The sequence below is a fragment of the Calonectris borealis genome, chromosome 3 (genome assembly GCF_964195595.1).
Source record: "Calonectris borealis chromosome 3, bCalBor7.hap1.2, whole genome shotgun sequence".
NCBI lineage: Eukaryota > Metazoa > Chordata > Aves > Procellariiformes > Procellariidae > Calonectris > Calonectris borealis.
Genome location: NC_134314.1, coordinates 6369105 through 6389183, shown reverse-complemented (window position 1 = coordinate 6389183; position 20079 = coordinate 6369105). Strand labels below are relative to the sequence as shown.

Below are 20079 nucleotides of genomic sequence, written 5' to 3'. Positions count from 1 at the left end.
AGGCCAGACACCTGTGTAAGCGCACACCCGCCCTGCTACGGGGGATGCCGCCTGCTCTCCCCATACCCTTCCCGGTTTTCAGCACCCGGAGCAGCCCTGAGGCCTCTTATCGCCACCCCGGCGCTGAGGGGGAAGGATGGTCGCGGCCGCCCGGGCCCTCCCCTCAGCCGCCAGGCAGCACCTGCGGGAGGCGGGCCGGGGAGAGCGGGCTGAGGGGAGCAGCGGCGGCGGCGGCGGCGGCGGCGGCGGCGGCGGGCAGGAAGAGGCGGCGAGCCCCGCCTCGCCCCGGCTCCACCCCTCGCCCTGGGAGGCCGCGGCTGCCACACAGCAGATGGAGGCGGCGGCGCGCCGCGGCCGGTGTGTGGCGGAACCGGCCCCTCCCCGCCGCGGGCGGCGCCATTTTACCCCCCCCTCGCAGCGTGCGCGCCTGAGTGCCGGAGCCGCAGCTGCTGTGGCGGCAGCGGCGGGGCGGGGGGAGAGAGGCCGCCGTTTTTCGTCCCCCTCGTTTCTTGCCTCGGTCCAGGCAGCGCGTGGAGGGGAAGGGACGAGGTTCAGTTCCTGCCCCTCGCTTTCCCCTTTCGGATAGCCGCACACGGGGTGGGGGGAAACTGGGCACCACCAAGCCAGGCTGCTCCTTCCGTCCTTCCTCCCCTGCACACCTCAGCCTCCTCCTCCTCCTCCTCATCCATCCCCGGGGGTGAGCCTTTGAGTGAGTCACCAGCGAGGGCACGCAATTAGTGTGTTGCTGCTAACTAACTTAGCTAAGGCTGCTCATTTTTTGGGGCCTTCGGAAATGCTAAGCTCGCGGGTGTTCCAGTCAGCGATACCTGTGAAGCGCTGCTTGGCGGGAGGGGGCGGCGGGGGGGTGCCTGTGGGTGCGGGGGCTTCTGCTAACTCCCATCTATGTTCGCGGTTTTGCGTTTCGTAGGTCGCGCTGGCCAGAGATGAGCAGCAGCGTGCGAAGCGTAACCGGCACGGGGGTATGCGGCCGGCAGCCTTGCCAAGGGGCTCCTCCGCATTAAAGCCATTTCGCTCTGGTATCGAAGCCAAGATGCTGGGAAGTGGCCCTGCCTTCGGCCCAGGCAGCAATGGAGCCTGGTACCCGGCCGCCAGCTCGCTCCCAGCTCTGCAGCCTCCTAACCCTGCGATTTTGGGTGGAAGCGCTAGACCTGGGGTTACTCGCTGCTGGGAGGTTGCAGTGAGCAGCTTTTGCCATGTTTCGCTCTTGCGTCGGTTTTCTTGTGGCCTGCGGTGGTGTTACACACATTGGACCCTGCCCTGTTTGTTTTGTTGTCTTGAGACTAATCTTGAAGGTGTTTCTAGAACTTTTTTTTTTAATTGTAGACTTAAAATTATGTGTCGGAGGCCAGGCTTTGGCCTGCAGTATGCCATGTACTGTTGGGTATTATTGATTCCTTCTTGTTGCTCTGATGCTGTGAAGTGTCAGTAGTTTGTAATTTTTCTCTGGAGGAAGTGGATTTTATTTATTTTGCACAAACAAGCGTGGCGGTTTATTAATAGGAATCCTGTAATATTGCTTATAGAAATTATTAGTCCTTACAGAAATTACTGGTACATGCTAAAAACCTAGGAATAACAGCTAGTTGAGAAGAATACTTCTCTATGTAGGCTTTAAGTGGTTTTGCCACTTATTAACTATATTTTTATATGTCCTATGTACAAATCAACTGCTTGTAAGTTCCTAGAAATTATACAAATGAGTGCTTTGCAGTCTATGAATGCAGAGCACAATGTACATGCAAAATATTTATTACCGTGTATGTGAAGGGGAGGTAAGAACCTGACATTGCGGACAACCAAATTTGCTGTACAGCATTAGTATTAATGATTTATTGTGAGACATTTGATTTTCTAAGAGTGAATCTGTTTCAAGGTTTGCAGTAGTGTTGGTGATACGCTTAAATTTTCTTTTGAAGTCTTTGATCTAACTCCCACATCATTCTCTTTCTTGGTACAGGCCTCTCTTTCCCTTTGGCTTAAGGCACTGGGTGCAGTGCTAACTTACTTGGCAGGGTGCAGTGCACCTTCTTTTTCTCCCTTTTTGCATATCTTTCTTCATTGTTGGTCAGATCCAACAATGGAAGGCAGTGTCAGTCTTTCTATTAACTTTGGTGGACTTTGCACAGGCTCGTATTTGCATGTTGGTAATATGCAAATCAGATTTTACTCTATGTTGGTTCCTCTTTGTCCTGTGTATTGTTGCTGTGTAGATGGGAATACTGATGTTAAAAGTAGCATTTCCAACTGTAACAATATTTATTTATGGTTTTCTGAAAGCCCCATCTCTGTGAGTATTGTGACAGTGTGAAAATGTTAGGTTTCATTTAGATAAAGAAATTTTTAGCTGTGATGATTCTGAAGAAGAGCTTGAGGTCTAACCAGAGTATGCTAAAAAGGCAGGAGGAAAAACTCAAAGTCACGTCTCTGAGAAGTAAACAAGAAATCCTTCTATGCTTTACTGGCATTTTACTTGTGATTTTCAAATATATGGATTTGGAAACATTGCTTAAGGTTTAACAGGATTCAGTAGCCTTTAGATTATTTGCTAAGCCTCTGAGTGTCATAACCAACTGAATTACTCTCATGGGCTCAATTTTGAATAACATAGAATGGAGCTGTCTGAAATTTGATTAGTCAATTAGTAACTTGTCAGCATAAGCAAGCTGTAATTTAGTAAGTTACAAGTGTTTTAAGAATTACTTACATATAATAGTCTAGAGTAACACTCAAGACTGTTCACGTTGTTATTGCCGTTCTGATGTGATGCCCTCAAGCAGTGAGACCAGCTAGACAGTGTCTTTCTAGGTCATTATTGCAAGGGTGTTTTAAGGCATGAGGCCAAACCCCAGCAGTGTAATTATACCATAGAAACTAATTGAGTTGATGCTCTTGTTGCAATTGTGAAATGTGTAGATACACGAAGTATGTAAAGAAAAGGAAACTAGTTAGGCCTATGTTCTCATGGAACCAGGCAGTGGTGACTCAGTTAAGAACTTATCTGGAGCTGATCGGAAAACTGCATGTCAAAGGTACTGAAAATGATATTGATTAGATCTGTAATCTGTGCTTCAGATACTTGGCATTCATAGTGCTACGTGTAGTCATTATTAATTTGAAGTAATCTCAGTACGTATTCATTTACAAGCTAATGCCAGAATAAATTTCTATTTATAAATAATTTTTGGCTATTCTCTACCCCTGTATTTTGCATACGTTTGAAGTATTACGTTTGATTACAATCAGACATTCACAGAGTCAACTGCAAAGTTTCTGGTTTACACAGCTCCTTAAACTGTCACAGAAGAAGTAACAGTAATAGTAAAAAGAGGCCAAGAGCTTGTATGGAAGAGGTGATTTGAAGAACCTGGGTATTGGCCTAACACTTGCTAATGTCTCTGAGGTAAATCATAAGAATTATCAATACAGCTGTCCAATGTTAAGTGCTTTTAAAAATCATGTGCTTAAGTAGCGAAGAAAAATGTGTATTTTCAAGTAAACAAGAATACAAGAATTGGACATCATCTGTGACTGTGAGATCTCTGAAAAGGGTTGGTGTCCTGCATGTTACTGACTTACTGTTAGACCTACTTCTTAAGAGCTAATGTTCATGGTTGTAATTTATATTAAAGCTGTAGCTGTTTTTCCTGTAGTTTTCCTTGTGCTAGGTGTTGTGCAAATAAGCAACAATGGAGGTAAACATTTTCTGCTCTAGAGGATTTAGACTTACAATGGCAAGCAGTGATTTCGGAAAGGAGAGGAACGGCTCAAAAATAAAAATTGGAGAAAATTCTTATAATCTCAGCTATGTATTTGGCTAGTCATTCTTGATTAGGAATTTTTGATACATACATTGGTACCCTAACTTGAGGGCAGCAATGGGGCAAAGTAGAAAATCCGTGATATGCCAGAATGTTCAGTTAAGGTCAGGGTGGAACTATATTATGAAATGATTTTAATTGTATTTCAAGTAGTGTACTAAACACAGCTCAGGGTGATGTGAGAGGAGGAGGATCGATGCAATCAGTGTGATAGGTTGGGAAGATAATGCCATTTTGAAAGGAGTTGAACAGATGAAGGCAGGTGAAGGTCTAGAGGGCGAAATTATACCCAGGAAAGTATAGTTTAAAGGTAATGGTAAGAAGAGGGTAAACTTACAGAGAGTCCAGCCGCATTAATGAAACCTTAAATTTTAAGTTACTTTGGATGGAACTAAAGGTAGATGAGAACCATCATGACTAATGGATTTTCTTGTTGGCAAATGAGCAGTAAAGCTTACATGACGTCTGCATGTGCATATAGAAATGTTTTACTCTTCAGAAAAAGCAAAATACTGAGTAAGTTACAGGTTGGGGTCTGTTCATCTTTGCATGCTGGAGCCAAGTATGTAAGTTCCCAATGTTTTGAAGCCATTTTTTATCACAAGACTTGCAAGCACACATTATGTTTCCTTCACTGAAAATTGTCAGTGGTTACTGCGGGAAGGTCATGGTCGCTAAATTGCATGTCTATCTGATTATTAAATAATTGGTATGGAAGATTCAGAATATTGCTAAAATAATGCATTTTGAGAAAATAATTGCTAGTCCAAACAAAGTTACGGTTACAGGAGCCAGATTCTGGAAGCTATGGAAACTTTGCTGTTAGTTACAGGTTGTCTGATCTTTACACTGTTTTGTTAAAGCATTTTTAGGAGGGAAGAAAAAAGTCATTGGTGCTTAATTTGCAGTGCCATTAACTGTCAAATGTGGCATGGAGTTCTGCAAAAAGTGCTGCACGTTCAGTTCAGAGGGAGGTGGGCGTATACATTAGATTAATTTTCCCTGCTTTCTTGGTTAAAAATAAATAAATCGCTTCTGGGGAAGGACAGAGCTCTGATTAGACTTGAGTTAGAAACTATGAGAAGTGTTTGTAAACATCTCCAGATGTGGAGGCATACCTCATGTAAGATTATGCTGTATGTTTCTCAATCTCAAATAAAATAGTTACATCTGTGTATTAATATTCTTTCAGTAGTCCAGACCATTCTGTGGTCTGTTTCAGAAGAGGCTTAAATAACTGTCATGTCTAACTCATGGATGGACAAATAATAGCTTAAAATATGAGGACATGCAGAGTAATTTTAAGTAAAATACAGTGGTTGTTACGCAGAATAGAGTCAGAAGGTTGTGCTTTAGTCTGTAGTTGGTTAGTGACTTTTCTTTCCCTGCATAGTCAGTGAGATTTGTGCTTGTTTACTGCTTTCATTTAAGGCCTTCGGTAAAGTTAATGCATAAAGATACTTTCTTATGAGATGTAGACATGAACATTAAAGATTACTTTATCTCCAGGGATGTGGAACAGGACAGTTTTAAAGATAAAATCGATAAGATGCATTTTATTCTTTGGACCAAAAATCTATGCTTACATGTATTTGAAAATTTGTTTTACCCTTTGTTATGAGACATGCATGTTTCTTCTGTAACTTCTAAATGGGAATGAATGACTGAGTTGCCTTATAAATGGAAAGGGGGAAATGATGTTCAGTTGTATTCCTTATATTTGCGTGCGCATTCCAAGCATGTTTCATTCCAAGAGAGAGTGTCACAGTTAAAGATGAGATGCTTGTCTGGGTGGTGAAAGCTGGGCTGTGCATTGACAGCTATAAGATGAATATTTCTTTCTGGTATTTACTTTAAAATAAACTCATAAGCATCTAGTCTATCAGGTAATAAATGGAAGCAGCAGTAGCAGATGTAATGTGTTATCCTTAGCATGAATTGTGCATGCATTCCACTTTGTGATACTTGTTAATTAATTAAAAAATGAAAGAAAGCTGAGATTGCATCCCTAGCTTTGAACAATATTATTGTGTGCAGACCTGATGCACATGTGTCACTGCCTGCCCACAGATTGCTTCTAATCCTGGATTTGGTCTGGCTGTTCCTTGAAAGTTTGTGCCTTTGCTTTATCTGCTTGGCTTTTAAGAGGCCATGTTTATGGAATGTGGAAGTTATCTTATTGCCTATAAGCAATTAACTGTTACACAAGAAGCTGATTTTTTGGACCTGAACGGGTTAGGGGATGATAAAGGAGTTTCATTATACATTTTGAATCATTATTTTGTTGTAAAATCTAGGTCATCCATGCATTGTGCTTATCTGAGACCCTTTAGGGTGTTTCTTAGTTCCAGCCTTCTTGTGGATAGCTCAGGAGAACTTAAGGACTTAATACTCTAGTGTTTTAATTTTCAGTTATTCCATGCTACTGGGGGAGTGGGTGATGAGCAAAACAATATACCAGAATTTGGTTATGGGTTATTGGGTTTTTTAACTTTCTTTTTTTCTTTCTTTTTTTTTTTTTTTTTATAATTTTGAGCATACACTTAGAAAGCTAGTCTTGCATGTGTCTGACAAGATTTATGGTTGTGTTTTTGTTTTTTAAAAGAAGTGCACTAACAAAAATCTGTATTTCCTGTAGTTAATGAAGTTCTTACATCTCCGGTCTTATAAGAGTGTTATCTTATACTCTCTTGCTGCTGGTGGGGCCATGCATGCAGTAAAATACTCAGTGGTAACAGACTAGTTAATCTAATTACTCTGAAGTAGAGGGTGTGAAAACAAAAGCATTAATTTTAATTTTTTGTTAATTCATAGTTATCTTGGCTTTTATTTCCTTCCTGTTTTGTTTGGGTTTATATAAATGAAAATATGTCAGTCTTTAAATTTTTGCATTATTTCAGGTTATATGCAAAATGTATTTACGAAAGGCAAGAAAAGAGGGCTGATGCAGTAACCACATCAGATGTATGTTTGATGAATTAAGTCGTCATAACAGTAAATTCTACTCTAATGTTTTATTTAACATAAAAACTTATGCAGGGACACTGCTTTTTTGGGTAATTCTGCACCTTCTTTGGCCTGTAAAAGAGACATCCGATAAAATCTGTGAGACTCCACTTCTGTTTTAAACTGACCCAGTCTAGACTTAGGTCTTTTTTTTTTTTTTTGTGAAGTGAAAGCTGTAGTAATATTAATGTTTGCTCTTCCTGATTGAGTTTAGATCAACTATTGGACAGATATATTGGAGGACTGTTCTGTAGTGACTGTTTGGATGCACCCTTCTCTTAGATCATTGTGTGACATTTTGGCATTGGTGGTTGGTGGAAGTATTTCAGTAGTGTTTCAAAAGGCGGAGGTGTTGACTGTGTCTGTGTGTGTATTTTAAGACTGCTTATGTATCTCCCAAATGATATGAAATAGCTTGGGGATTTGGTGCTCTACAGTTATGGGCTAGACGTATAGCCTGGATATTAAATTCAAGTTCTAGGAGCAGTAGAATTTCCATTCTTACATGTCTCTCAACTGGATCTTGAATAAATAGATGGATTATACAGATGGCGTATTGATTGGACAGCCACCAATGTGAGTTAGTATTGCTTGGTAATTTCCGAGTGGATATGGATATGAAGGATGGCTATGAAGTGAAAGTCTGCCCGGGTATCGGACCTTGGTGAGAAGGATGGGCCTATACTTGACAAGAAATGACAGAATTTGTTTCCCTCAGCGGAGAACTCTCTTATTCTGCTGATTCATATGGAACAAGTAGCGTTTTCTGTTGTGACTCTTTAATGTAAAAGACATTGAGATTACAGTAGATGCTTTTAAATATTTATATTAATGTTTTTATATATACCTTTTAAGCTATATTTTTTATTATACGTTTGATTGCAATATTTTACTTATGGGAAAAGAATTTGTAAAAGCTGGACCTATTTGGATAGGAACTCATAATTACTAGTCCAAATAGTGTTAATCAGAAGTTATCTTCTCCTTGCTAGAGTTCATGATTAAAATATGGCATGCTGAAATAATCTGTGACCTAATCTGAACATCTGAATTCATTTTGTAGAATATGGCAAACAGCTGCATTTCAGTTCGGAGCTAAAACAAATACAGAATATTGACCCATTGAAGATTACAGTAGGCTTTTCAGTTCCATGTTAGCTGTACTTATTGAAGAAAATTGATTTGAGAGTGCTTCTGCTTTTGAATGATTTTTTTTTTTTTAATGTCCGGAAGAAAGGAAATAGAACATACGGACGATGGGACTTTGATGTGTAAAGAAGTTAATTATCTAAACCATCAAACAAAACATGGGCTGTGGAAGTAATTATTGTAAAGGGTCTGATGAAGCCTGACAAGCTGTTGGTTTTTTATGTCAAGAAAATGCTATACACCTGCTTGATTTGAAAGTTAAATCGTTTGGTTGCAATAGGAAAAACAAGTTTTTAGTGAAGCAGTAGCTGATAAGCTTTCAGCTCTCAAACTTACTGATACTTATACAGATGTACAGCCCTCCAAGTTTTTTTAATTAAACTGTTCTTGTCCACTTGGAGGGCAGGAACCTTAAAAAGTATTTACTCCAAAATAGGACATGCATGAATCACAAATATTACTGTAAGGAGGCAACTATGGAATTGTGTGGAATTTTGGGAGAATGCTTCATAAATTAGCAGAACAGAACCTCATAGATAAAGCAAAATGTCTGCCCTGGATTTAAAAAACAAAACAAAACAAAGGCATATGCTTTAAATGATGTAGTAGTTTAAAAAAAAAAAAAGCTTAAAAAAAACTTAAGTCCTTTTATGTTATTCAGTTTTTAAACTTTAAGGCACATATGATTGGTATGTCTCAGGATTTTTTTCTACAGCTGTTTTAGAAAGTATTAACTGAGGCGTTCACCTAACTACCTTCTCTAGGGTCTGGGTAAAATATAGAATTTACAGTGTGTTAATTTATATTTTGGAATATTGATGCTGTGATATTGGATATAAATATATAGCTACTAAAACGAATTGTAATCAGTCCCAATTAAATAATGAACAGTAAAACACGTATAAATTTCCAAATCTTTCGGCTGTTCCTGGGTACCATTGCAGCTTCCTCTTCACTCCCTTCCACGTGTACATAAAGCTTTCCTAGAAATACTCTGTCACCTTCCTTCATGTTATAGATGTGTTTTACTTTTTTTTTTTTAACTCACTAATTTGACTGCTTAGATTATATGACTCTTTGGTAACTGCTGATTACGGCAGGATCCTGCCAACACTTAAGCCTGGTGTGTAACTGCTCATGTGATTAAAATCAGATTTCAGTGGGAGTAAACTTGTGATTAAAGTTACACATGTGCATAAGTGCTTGCAGGATGGGGACCTAAATTAGAATCTGCTTGAAGATGAACAGAAGTCTGTGAAAATCTACTTGAAAGCATTAATAAAAAAAGTAAACTTATATCTAAATGCATAAACTTATTATTATTTGTTTATCCTTATGCTGTTATGTCATTAGCATTTTGAAAAGTGTAATTCTTTTGTTACTTTTGAAAGTATCTTACGCTTTGTATTTAGACTATTACAAGTTTTCTTAAATCAAAGCATAATATTTGTGATTGATTGCAATGCTTTTAGTGGCACTTAATATAAATATGGTCATATACTTTTAGATTGTTTTTTAGAAAAGAAATTTATCTTAACTGTAAAATTTAAAAGTGGAGAAAGGTAGGATCTCTTTAGAGGTCTTACAGCAGAGCAAACTGTATTAACACATGGTTTTCATTGTCGTCACTACTGCTACTACTAATAATACAAGAAATGAGCAGGACAACTCAACTGTTACTAGTGTGCAGCAAACTAGAAGAGGAAGAAATGTAGTGGGAATATAGTCTGTTTATCAGGAGACTTACATAGTGTGTGCAGTTCTTTGTTAAAAAATTTCTTGAAGGGAAAAATGAAACTCCCTATTCTATATTTACAGAGTTTTCCGTAATTAGATAAATTTTGATTTGTCAGTGTTTTAGTAAATGAAGTTATTTTTGAAAATGAAATTATTTAAAGGCATTTGACTTGCCTTTTATTAAAGAGGAAAAAGTAGATAATGTTAGTTAATTCATAGAATAAGAGTAGAACTGTCCTGGGTTTGGTTTGGAGTTTTTAATGAGATATTCGTATAGAAAAGCTGTAAAATATTTTGTATAAAGGTAGTACCTCTAGTCATGTAAGTATTATGATGATGTTCAGGTCCCACTCTTTCTAATGCATTTCTGTTTTGAAGACTTAAGTAATATGTATACATAAAGCTGGTGCTTTAAAAGGAAGCTTGTGATCTTGGTGCTCGTCAAGTTTTATCTGGCTTTTTCTGAGATTCTGTTTTACTCCTCTTAGTCTTGGTGGAGACAGTATGGATGAGATTTACTAGTTCTTAGGATACCGCAGGAATATAAAAGGATGTTTGGGTATTAAGATACTGGTGTCTATGAATACCATGTATTTCAGAATAACAGTGTTTTTATCTTAATACTTTACCATTGGTGCTCCTAGGGTACCACTAAAGGGGTTGTTGAGATGATATCTTTGAAAATAGCACACATCTCCAATACTTTGGTTACAGCAAACATCAACTCTGTTTTCTACAGTGTCTCAGATAGGCTTCTTTTTGCATGCAGTCTTTGCATTCAAGTCTACCCCAAAAAGCTTTTCTTCCCTTTTGAACATCTAGTGTGAAGCATACATATGCTCTCTTTAAAATAAAATATAAGTATTTTAAGAGCTCTTATTTCTTTGTTACTCAGATGAGCAGCACTGTGGCTAGCCCAATGTCAACGATTGCCTCTTCAAGCGGTGGAAGAAAATCGACAAGCTTTACGCCTGAATTGCAAAGTATGATGTAAGTAATCAGTCAAAATATCTGGTAATATCTACATTTTACATGCATGTTTTAGCTAGTTTCTTAGAATGTGTGTATAAGAGTGATGGGGGGAAGAAGAGCAGGTATTAGTGATGAACTGTTAGTATTTTACTTCCGATTTGTAAAACATTCAAAGGTGAGTTAGGTAAATAAAAAACACGTGCTGTATTGAAAGGAGAGAAAGTCCTGCTGAGTAAGGAAATGCATTTTTAATATTACTTTAGAAGTCATTAGAGACCTATATTTCTCAGTCCTTCTTCAAAGAAAGCTAAGCTTCCTGTTGTCATATATGCTTATTTAAATAAATATTTTGTATTACGATCTTTCAGTGCTAATACAGAGAGGTAGACTGCTGAGATCATAATATTGCTGATGAAATTAAGGTATGGAACAGTTGTAAATAACTGGGTTTTGGCAGATAGGAAGTGAAGTTGTTAAGAAGGTAAGTTATCTGTTGTTGTAAATTAACAGTGGACTCTTAGAAACCCAGCTCCAAGCTGTGATGTTACATGATTTTGTAGTTTACAACTTTTAAAACCTTGAATGTTATTTAAACAGGTGGGTTTTGTCAGTCTTAAAGACACTTGCGTAATCAGAAGGATTCGTTCTGTAGAAGTAGTCGTTATCTTGACTGGTAACGTACTACACTGGGCTGACTGCAAATCTTCATTTTGTGGAGAGCAACATACTCATCAAGAAGTTCCACCTGCCACTATATGGCATTTTTTTCCCCCTTTCTTTGTGTATCCAAGACACTGTACTGTCAGGATGGGGGCAGGTGGGAAGTAATGAGCTTGTTTCCATGTGGATTCATGCTCCTAATTTATCAAACACTTTAAAGAATATTTCAACCTAGAACTAAAAGACATGTAACCTCTAAGGCCGAAGATAGCTTGGCTGTAGTGGCTCATGTCTAAATTGTACTTTTTTTTTAAAATATATGATTATGAATGTTACTTATAGGGAGGGGAGAGGATGCACATTTGCCAATTGCTGAGGTCAGCTGCACATAAAAGGGAGCTTTGCTTTATGAAATCTTGCAAAAGTGTCTTAAAGGATTTTTCCCCATGTTCATTTGTCAGAGTTGAAAATGAAGCGAAGAAAGCTAGTCCCAGAGTACTGAGACATAAATCCATGGTTTCAAAAGATAGTGGTAATCATTGGCTCTTTTCACTAGTCTTGGCTCTGAAAGACTGTCCAGGATGTTGTTTAAGATAGGATGAGGTAAAGTAGGATGAACTTAACAGGGAATTAATTTTGGGCTACTGATCTTTACTTTGGCAAGATCATTGAAAACACCCAGTATTTGAGAGCTGCTTTTTACAGCGTTTTCATATTTTTCTTTTAGTTTTTAATCAGCTATATAAAAATCAAAATAGTTACCACATCCACCTTCTGACCCATAGATGAGTAACTACATTTTAATGACAGGGAAATTTTATTTATTAAAATTATGGATGCATCGTGACTATTACAATGATACTATCCTTTTGATCATTTTATTTTAGGTCATTCATCGTTGAATATCTTTTAATTTGTTTGCATGTGGCTTTTAATGTATTACCTTGTGCGAGTTAAATTTTTCACATAGTCTTATCTGAAATGTTCTACTCTTCTCCTTCCCCTTTCCATTGTCTTAGAGCTGAAGATTAGGATAGGAAGAATGTTAAAGCTTTATTTTTATTTATATATTTATAAATGCTTATAAACATATATAATTTTTTTTTCTGCCAGTTGCCTTCCATAACCATAAAGAAGTTAAAGTATTTCAAGCCTTCACAGATAATAATTATTTACTTGCATAAAAACTGCATTTAGTTTTTTAACGTAATGGAAATATTTAACATTTTAGTATTGCTGTATCACACTAGATACGCTCTTTTTTTTTTTTACTTCTTTTGTGCTTGTGAAGGAATTCATTTAGGAGCGAAAAGGTGTTTTAAGTCACTTTAGGCTACGTTTGAACTGCCTTTTTTTTGTTTTGTTTTGGTCAGTTATGGACATGACAATGCAAGTCCCCCCGCTTTCCCAGCTCTCTCACACTCAACCTGTTCCTAACAGTCTCCTCTGGCTCCTCGCTGCTCCTTTTAGGAGATACAGGATTTTATGCAGATTAAATGATGGTGAGAAGAATGCTGTCTTGCTTGTTCTGTCATATGGTGTAGATTCACCTTTGCTGTCATGTAACATTTTCTCATTTGAATTGCTATATGGGCAGTAGATACAAAAGGAATTACTTGCCTCTTGAATTCTGTAGAGTTCCCTGTCCAAAAGTGGAAGATGCAATTGGTTTTCAGTTAAATGTCCTTAAGAGACTACTATGTCTCTAGATTGTTGTTGAGTGGAGCATGGGATACATTCCACTAGAGTATTTTTCAGTGTAACGTAAATGAGATAATGAACTGTTTCCTGTGCATTGAATCTTCTAAAGTAGATGAGTACTTTGTTACAAACCCAGTGGTTTGCTGTATTGAGTTCTTTTCAGATAGAAAAATATTAGTTCTCTCCTTCAAGAGAATTCTGTTTAGTTATTGTTCACATCTATTATAGTAATCTACACTGGAAAATAGTAAGTGTTGTTCTTGGTGGAGAAAATAACTGTAACTGTGTTTAAAAAAACAAAAGAGCAGCCATGAAGTTTGGAGACAAAGAAGCCTGTGCATCAATTCGGATCAGTATCTGGGGAGCCTGCATTTTATTTAATTGTGGACTTCCTGATAAAGTATTTTGAAACTACCCTCCCCGCCAGTGTACACATGATTCTGTCAGAATGTAGAAGTTATTGTTGGCCATATAAATGGAAGAAATAGACATTTTCCTTTTGCTTCAGAACGGGTGCAGTTATACTTTGAAAGCTATGCAAACAGATCTTCTGTGCTTTAGAGTAACAGTTTTCACAGTTTTATTAAACTAGTAGGAACTGAAGAAATTCCTTGAACGTAATGAGTGCATTGAAAGTTACATTTTTATTGTTTGCTAAAATTGAAAAAAAAAGGACACTTTTGAGATGATAAAGTGCCAGAGATGAACCATGTGGAGAAAAAATGACAGCTGTTTCTTTTGGCCAGGACCGCAAAATGAAGTTACCACTTTAAAAGAACTTTCCAGGCTCTGACAGAAGCTGACATTTTTTATAAACTACATAATTTAGGAAGTTACAGATTCTCCCATTTAGGCAATTTATAACAAATCCATGCTGACATCTTAAGATCCTGGGAAATAGTAAAGGCTGGAGCATTACAATGCAAAACAGGTAACAACTTTCTTAAAGAAAAGAAAATAGAGACTATCTCTGCATAGTTTGTTACTGTGAAGTTGAGTAGGATCACCTATTTCCTATGGATTGTCACCCATATGGAATAACATGAAGAACTTCAACTTGTCCTGCCTTTCTCAACAAAAAAAATATGTGCAGCAAGAAGATGAACTTGTGAGAAATTAGTCATATAGGGACATTGGGTGCTAATCCAGAATGGCATTTGGTAGTTTGTGCTAATGTTAAAAAATGGGCTGGGGGGGGACTTAAAAGGCAGAAGGAACGTAGAGAAACTATCTTTTTGAAGTAGAATATCAAATCCTATTATAACCCAGTAGTGAGATCTAGAAGTCTGTGGATAGCAGTGCCTCACAGTCTGAAGGTGGTATCTTTGATTACTTTATAATTTACAGCACTTAAGTGTTGAGTCAGGGTTTGATTCCCTGGAATGCTTAAATTTATATATGTAATAAGCTTGTTAGTATGTATAAGCTTGTGAGTAATCCCATTTAAGGTGAGGAGGTTATTCATATGCTACGCCTGTTACGTATGCTACGCCTATTTTTGAACCACAGCATTAGAGAATGAGCTGAATCCTTTTGTAGAATTGTGTTTTTATGATAAGCTCACAAATATTTTTCTGATGTATTTGAGAAGGCAGGAAGTGTATAGGAGTCCTGAAATGAAATCCCTGCAGAAATGAAATACTGCAGAAAAGCTGTCTTAAAATATGTAAAAGTTTTTCGTAGTATACATATATTTATATATATTTTTACGAATAAAATGGTTCTGTATTTCCACGGATTAAGAATATTTAAAATATTTACTTGGATTTGAAAAAATTTTTGTCAGGAAAAAAAAATCTGTTCTTTATGATGTCTAATGCCTGCGTGAGTAGTATTAAGTGCAACTGGTGATAGTACTTAATATGCTGATTACCTTAAGAGGAATACAGATTTAATTAAAAGTATCTGACTGTCACAGACCACCCAAATGCATGTCAATTTACAGTGCGCTACCTTTTACATGGATATATTTGGCTTTTAATTGTTAAGACCTTGGACTTATTTGATATTTATCTTATAATCATTTAAAAGAGCATAATGCTATGTAGATTTTGCTTTGACTCCCACATCCTTTTATTTGTATTTGGATATTTTATTATGTTACCATGGAACTTACAGCAGTAGGTATTAATAATTTTAAAAAAGTTTTCAGCACGTCTAGTGCAGTTTGCTGAGGTTTGTTCTACAAAGCTTCGTTTGGCTGATCTACAGCCTGTTTCCAAACTAACTGCTAACCTTAGGTCAGTTGCACGTAAATTATAGTTCTGCCCAGTAGATTCACAACCATGATGATTTCACAGTAGCTGTTAAAATTCGTAATTTGGTTGAGATCATCTGTTTTGTAATAAAAGCACTACTTATAGAGCGAATTTCTGGAAACCATGGTGTTCTAAACACTTGTGTTGAACAATTTGCAGATGAAGAGAGAGTGGTTTTTCCCCTCAGTAAAATATCTTGATTTTTCTTAGCTATTTTAACTATTTACAGAAATACTAATTACTGTGATCTGAAGTTAATTGTTTTTATTGATTTGGTGTGGGTGTTTGGTGTGCACCACCTCCCCCCCCACCCCGAAAACTTACATACAGAGGGAGCAGAGGCCATACTCAAGATTAGTTTAGGCTATCAACAGAATACTTTTAAAAATCATGTGAGTAAGATTTTCCAATGGCAAGCATATATTTAAAACTAATATGAATCAAACAGTTTCCTACACCCTACAACTTGATCCTGCAGATGACCTACTGTTTAGCTTTGCATGTTTCAGTAATTCTATGACAGCTAAACGTTTGTAGGATTTGGCTCCAAATTGATGATAAATCTTTGAATGAGATTGTATAAAGTGCTAGTTAGTTAAACTTCAATATTGAAGAATATGTTTTTTGTCTACTGCATTTTTTGTGCCGCAGTGTGCAGTTGGTAATGGTAGGCTCTACTACCACACTAATGCAAGCTGGCTGAAAATGCCGCTAGCTTTAATTCAGAGGAAAATGCAAATAATGTGAGGAACTGATTTATTTTTGTTGTTCCTATGGGCTGAAGCCCATAGCTTGAAGACCGTCAGTGTGGATGCATGAATGGGCCACGTAAAGCCTTCCTGAAGTCACTGGAATTCATTTGATGTGCAGGGAAGTAGCTGTGAGGATGCAGTTCTAGGAAGAAAACCTTACATATCTGCTTAAACCGGATGCTTTTCTGATATCAAAATTTTGTAAAAATACATAGTTCAAGTAAATGGATGGCCATATTTATCTTTCAGGCTTGTGGCAACATAAAGCATCGGCTTGATAATACGTTACTTAAACTGAATCAAGAGGCTGAACTATATTCAGTCACAATACCCAGATTGTGTCTGGTAACATTCTGAATTAGGTGCATTAAAAGCTGCTTTTTTCTTCCCTTTTGTATGCAACTTGAATATATGTAATATAAATTAAATCTGGTTTCATAATTAGCTCTTAAGGTAGAGGAAGTTTGATGTTACAAGGCTATAAAGATAAATTTAATGATGGAGCTAGTGGAGAAAACAATGTTTCTGTTGGTTTTATGTAAGACTTTCTGGTTATTCATTATATTTGCTCTAGTTAGTATTAAAATAATAGTATCCATTGATATAATATCAAATTTAGTATTGCTACTAACTGATTGTTTCTTTCCAAACAGTGGAAGTCTATCCAGTTCCTATTTCAGATGCATTCTTATTTCAACTTTCTCCAACTTGTAGCTTATACCCATCTCTAATATACTCCAATGGTGTGTTAGGGTGCAGTAGAGATCTTAATAAAAACTTCATATTCCCTTTTTATTTATAAATACATTATTTATCATCTATTCTTTCTTTTTCTAACATGTAGCAAATTATGGGAGAGAACTGGTAAGAATTGGGGCTAGTTCTTAAACCTTTATTTCATTGAGAGTCCTCGGACATGTCTGCCCAACTCTTGGGATATTTACATGGTCCCTGTTACTAAAGTATTGGAATGCTTTCTCAATACTCATAACTTTTCTCCTGTCCTTGTTCATTTTTATGGACTGGTGTGTATGTGCATTTTGTGTCATTGTATCACAAGATTCAAGTAAGGAAAAATAAGCAAAGGACTTCAGTTTTGCTAACACACTGGCTGTTTTGTCCTGTTGAATTCACATATTTCATTAAGATAAAGATTACATACGATCCATCACCAATCTACTGACAGTTCTGTTTGTTCAGTGTCTCTTTCTCCAGCAAACAGTGGTAGAATAAGCAATTAATATTGAGCACAGGTATGTTCAATGTAGGACAAGAAGTTTGGTAATAAGAAGAACCCGAACTTGGAGTGTTCAGTTTGGGAAAGTGATGAAGAATCATTTCAGAGATGAATTTCCTGTCTGAATACTTTCAATGTCTAAAAAACCTCAGAGAAGGTCTTTCCTGAATTTAATGAAGGCTACATCAGGTGAAGAAGTCATGATTCAGTCATGTTTTTCTACATATACACGTGTGTACATTTGGAGGTACATTTATAGCTACAAAGATAGTGAATGCTATAGGTAACTAGCAACATCTGCATCTATTTCTGTGTAGAAGGGGATGGATAGGCAGTAGATTTGAGTCGAGTAACTTGCATTCCATTTTTTAAGTTTCTTTTTCAGATGCTTATAACTCTCTAAGGTAATTCTGGTGATGAAAAAATTTTCTTTCAGTGGTTTATGCTAAAAGGCAAATTTGAACCATTTTTTTTGTTCAGTTCAGAGTTATCAGAGCATGGAAAAACACTTGCATTTGCTTATGTTCTTTTTATAAATGCCTACTGCAATAGTTGAAAAATAAAGTTAGAAACTTGTTTTGACTGACTTTGTGGATCTGTGGCATTGCTGTTAGTGGAGAAGTTGCAGTGCTCTAAGGAAAACTCAAAATCATAGTTCTATTCTTGCCTTTGTTAATTTTCAGCTTACAAGCATCACAATTACAGGTAATTATTCAGAAGCAATAGAGGATACAAAGCTCATATCTATCTCCCTATTTTTTTCCCCTCTTTCATTTTCTCTCTCACAAGTTGTTAAAATAGATTAATAAACCACAAAAACTAACATAAAATACTTTTAGAAATTTGGAAGGCTGATAACTAGTGACTGCCAGTTCTACTGGGGCATGGTGTGTATTTCTTTGTACTCACGAAAAATGGGGGGAAGTGAGTTAGGCTTTGTCTTTATGTTGCTAGTGTTATTTCATCTTACTAAGATTAACCTGGTATTTTTGATCTTTCTAATGCTACTGATTGTGCTGCACAAATTGCCCACAGGAAGGGGATAGAAAATATTGTGTGTATGTGTATGTAGAGTGTAAGAAACTAAAACAAATGGAAGACTTCCCTGTTGAGCTTAATACAATGATATGCATCTTCTGTTCTTTTTATTTCCTTTTTTACTTTTGCATCAAAATACTTCTGGGAATAAAATGGAACGTTATGGAGAATAACATCTATGTTGCTGACCATGAAGGCTTTCCATTGGAGTGCTCTTTCAGTAATAATTTCTTATGCACTGAGGCTTCACTGTGTAATGGAGCCAACTTTCATGATCATGCCCATTGTAATATTTTCAATAATATTTGCCAGTTCAAACCAGCTTGTAGAGAGTGGTTCTAGACCTCTGGTCACTCATGGGGTGTTTAGGTTGAGCATACTTTTATTTTAGACTTACAGACATTGCATGGTATGAATATTTATTTTTTCTTTCCTATATACAATGTGATCTTATAAAATTTACTCTTTTTATTGTCTGTTGAAACCTTGTCAATCAAATAAATTATTTTTAGGGATTAGTGTTCCTAGAACTCTCTTCTACTTACTTAGGATTTCTCATCCATTCTCGGATGACATCATCTTGAGGAATAACATTCTAAATTTTTGAATGTGAAATGAAATTATTAAAAGTATGATCTCTGAACTAATCTTTTCTCCCATTGATGTATTTGGATAACCCCTGCTGACTTGAGTGGGATTACAATTTGTTCAGCACTGAATGCTCTGGAAGATCTCACTGATTTCTTCTAGTATCGGATATTAAATTTATTTTCAAATACAGAAATGCAAATTCTGTTTGATAATAACAGTGCTTATGTATGCCAAAATAGTGTTTTCTTATCAGTTAGAAAGTTCAGGGAACTTGTTGCTCACTGCTGAAGAAATGCACACCATATGTAACATTAAAGAAATGTTGTGATTCATACAGCTGTGCTTTGCCAGACTGGCTTGTGTTTGTGTGTTAATCCAGTTTTGAATATCAGAATAATTATAATCTAAGTACTTTGAGTCATTCAGATTACATGCTAACTAAAAAAAAAAAAATACACAATATGCATTTTGTGCTGTTTGCAAGATATAATTTACTATTGCGTATTTTACATAAAGTGTTTTATTATATGATAAGATAACTTTTGAAAGACATTCTCTGTCTGACAGAGATTTTGGACAAGAGCTAGAGATCATTCTTCTTAGCTGTTACTTGTTTTTTGATAAACTTCTAATTTTGTTATCCTAGTCTTCAAAACATAAATGGAGTTTTTTTACATCTCTTTGTGATGTGATGGGGGTTTTGTTGCTGATAAGTCCAGTTCACAGTTGTTAAACCATGGCCTTGATTATTTTGTGTTTTTATGATTTTTTTTTTTTAATTATACCCAAATGTATAAACTTGACTCACCCTTTTGAGGCAGATATAAGCATAAATATGAGAGCTGCCATTCCCCTCGTGCCAAGGTTCCTCATGAGGTTTCCCCTCGTGCCAGGTTTAGTTTTTCCCCGGGAAGAAGAGAGTTTTTAGAGTGTTGGCTTTCATATGTCTTAGTTTTCTTGGAATGCAGAGCACATGCAGACCCTGATTCTACTTGAAACAAGTAAATGATTATAGTGACTAGGAAGTTATGCTGAATAGACAGTCTAGATGATTGTTTTTAATAAAATGGTCCAGAATTTATATAGCATGCAACACACAATGAGTGTGTGCTTGAGTTGAATATTAATAATAATTTATT

The 20079-nt window shown here is 36.8% G+C and overlaps 1 protein-coding gene across 2 annotated transcripts in view; it reads left to right on the top strand.

The window, feature by feature from the left end:
* The first annotated feature begins 410 nt into the window (after positions 1-410).
* Positions 411-20079, top strand: part of SUPT3H (SPT3 homolog, SAGA and STAGA complex component) — a 283468-nt gene continuing 263799 nt past the window's right edge. Inside the window, exons 1-2 of one of the 2 annotated variants that reach the window (XM_075144901.1) lie at positions 411-549; positions 10627-10721. In XM_075144901.1, the coding sequence (XP_075001002.1) occupies positions 10627-10721 (95 nt within the window). In that variant the 5' untranslated portion in view covers positions 411-549. Of the gene's footprint in view, positions 710-10626; positions 10722-20079 lie in introns of both variants that reach the window. The other variant, XM_075144900.1, reaches the window with a different exon arrangement.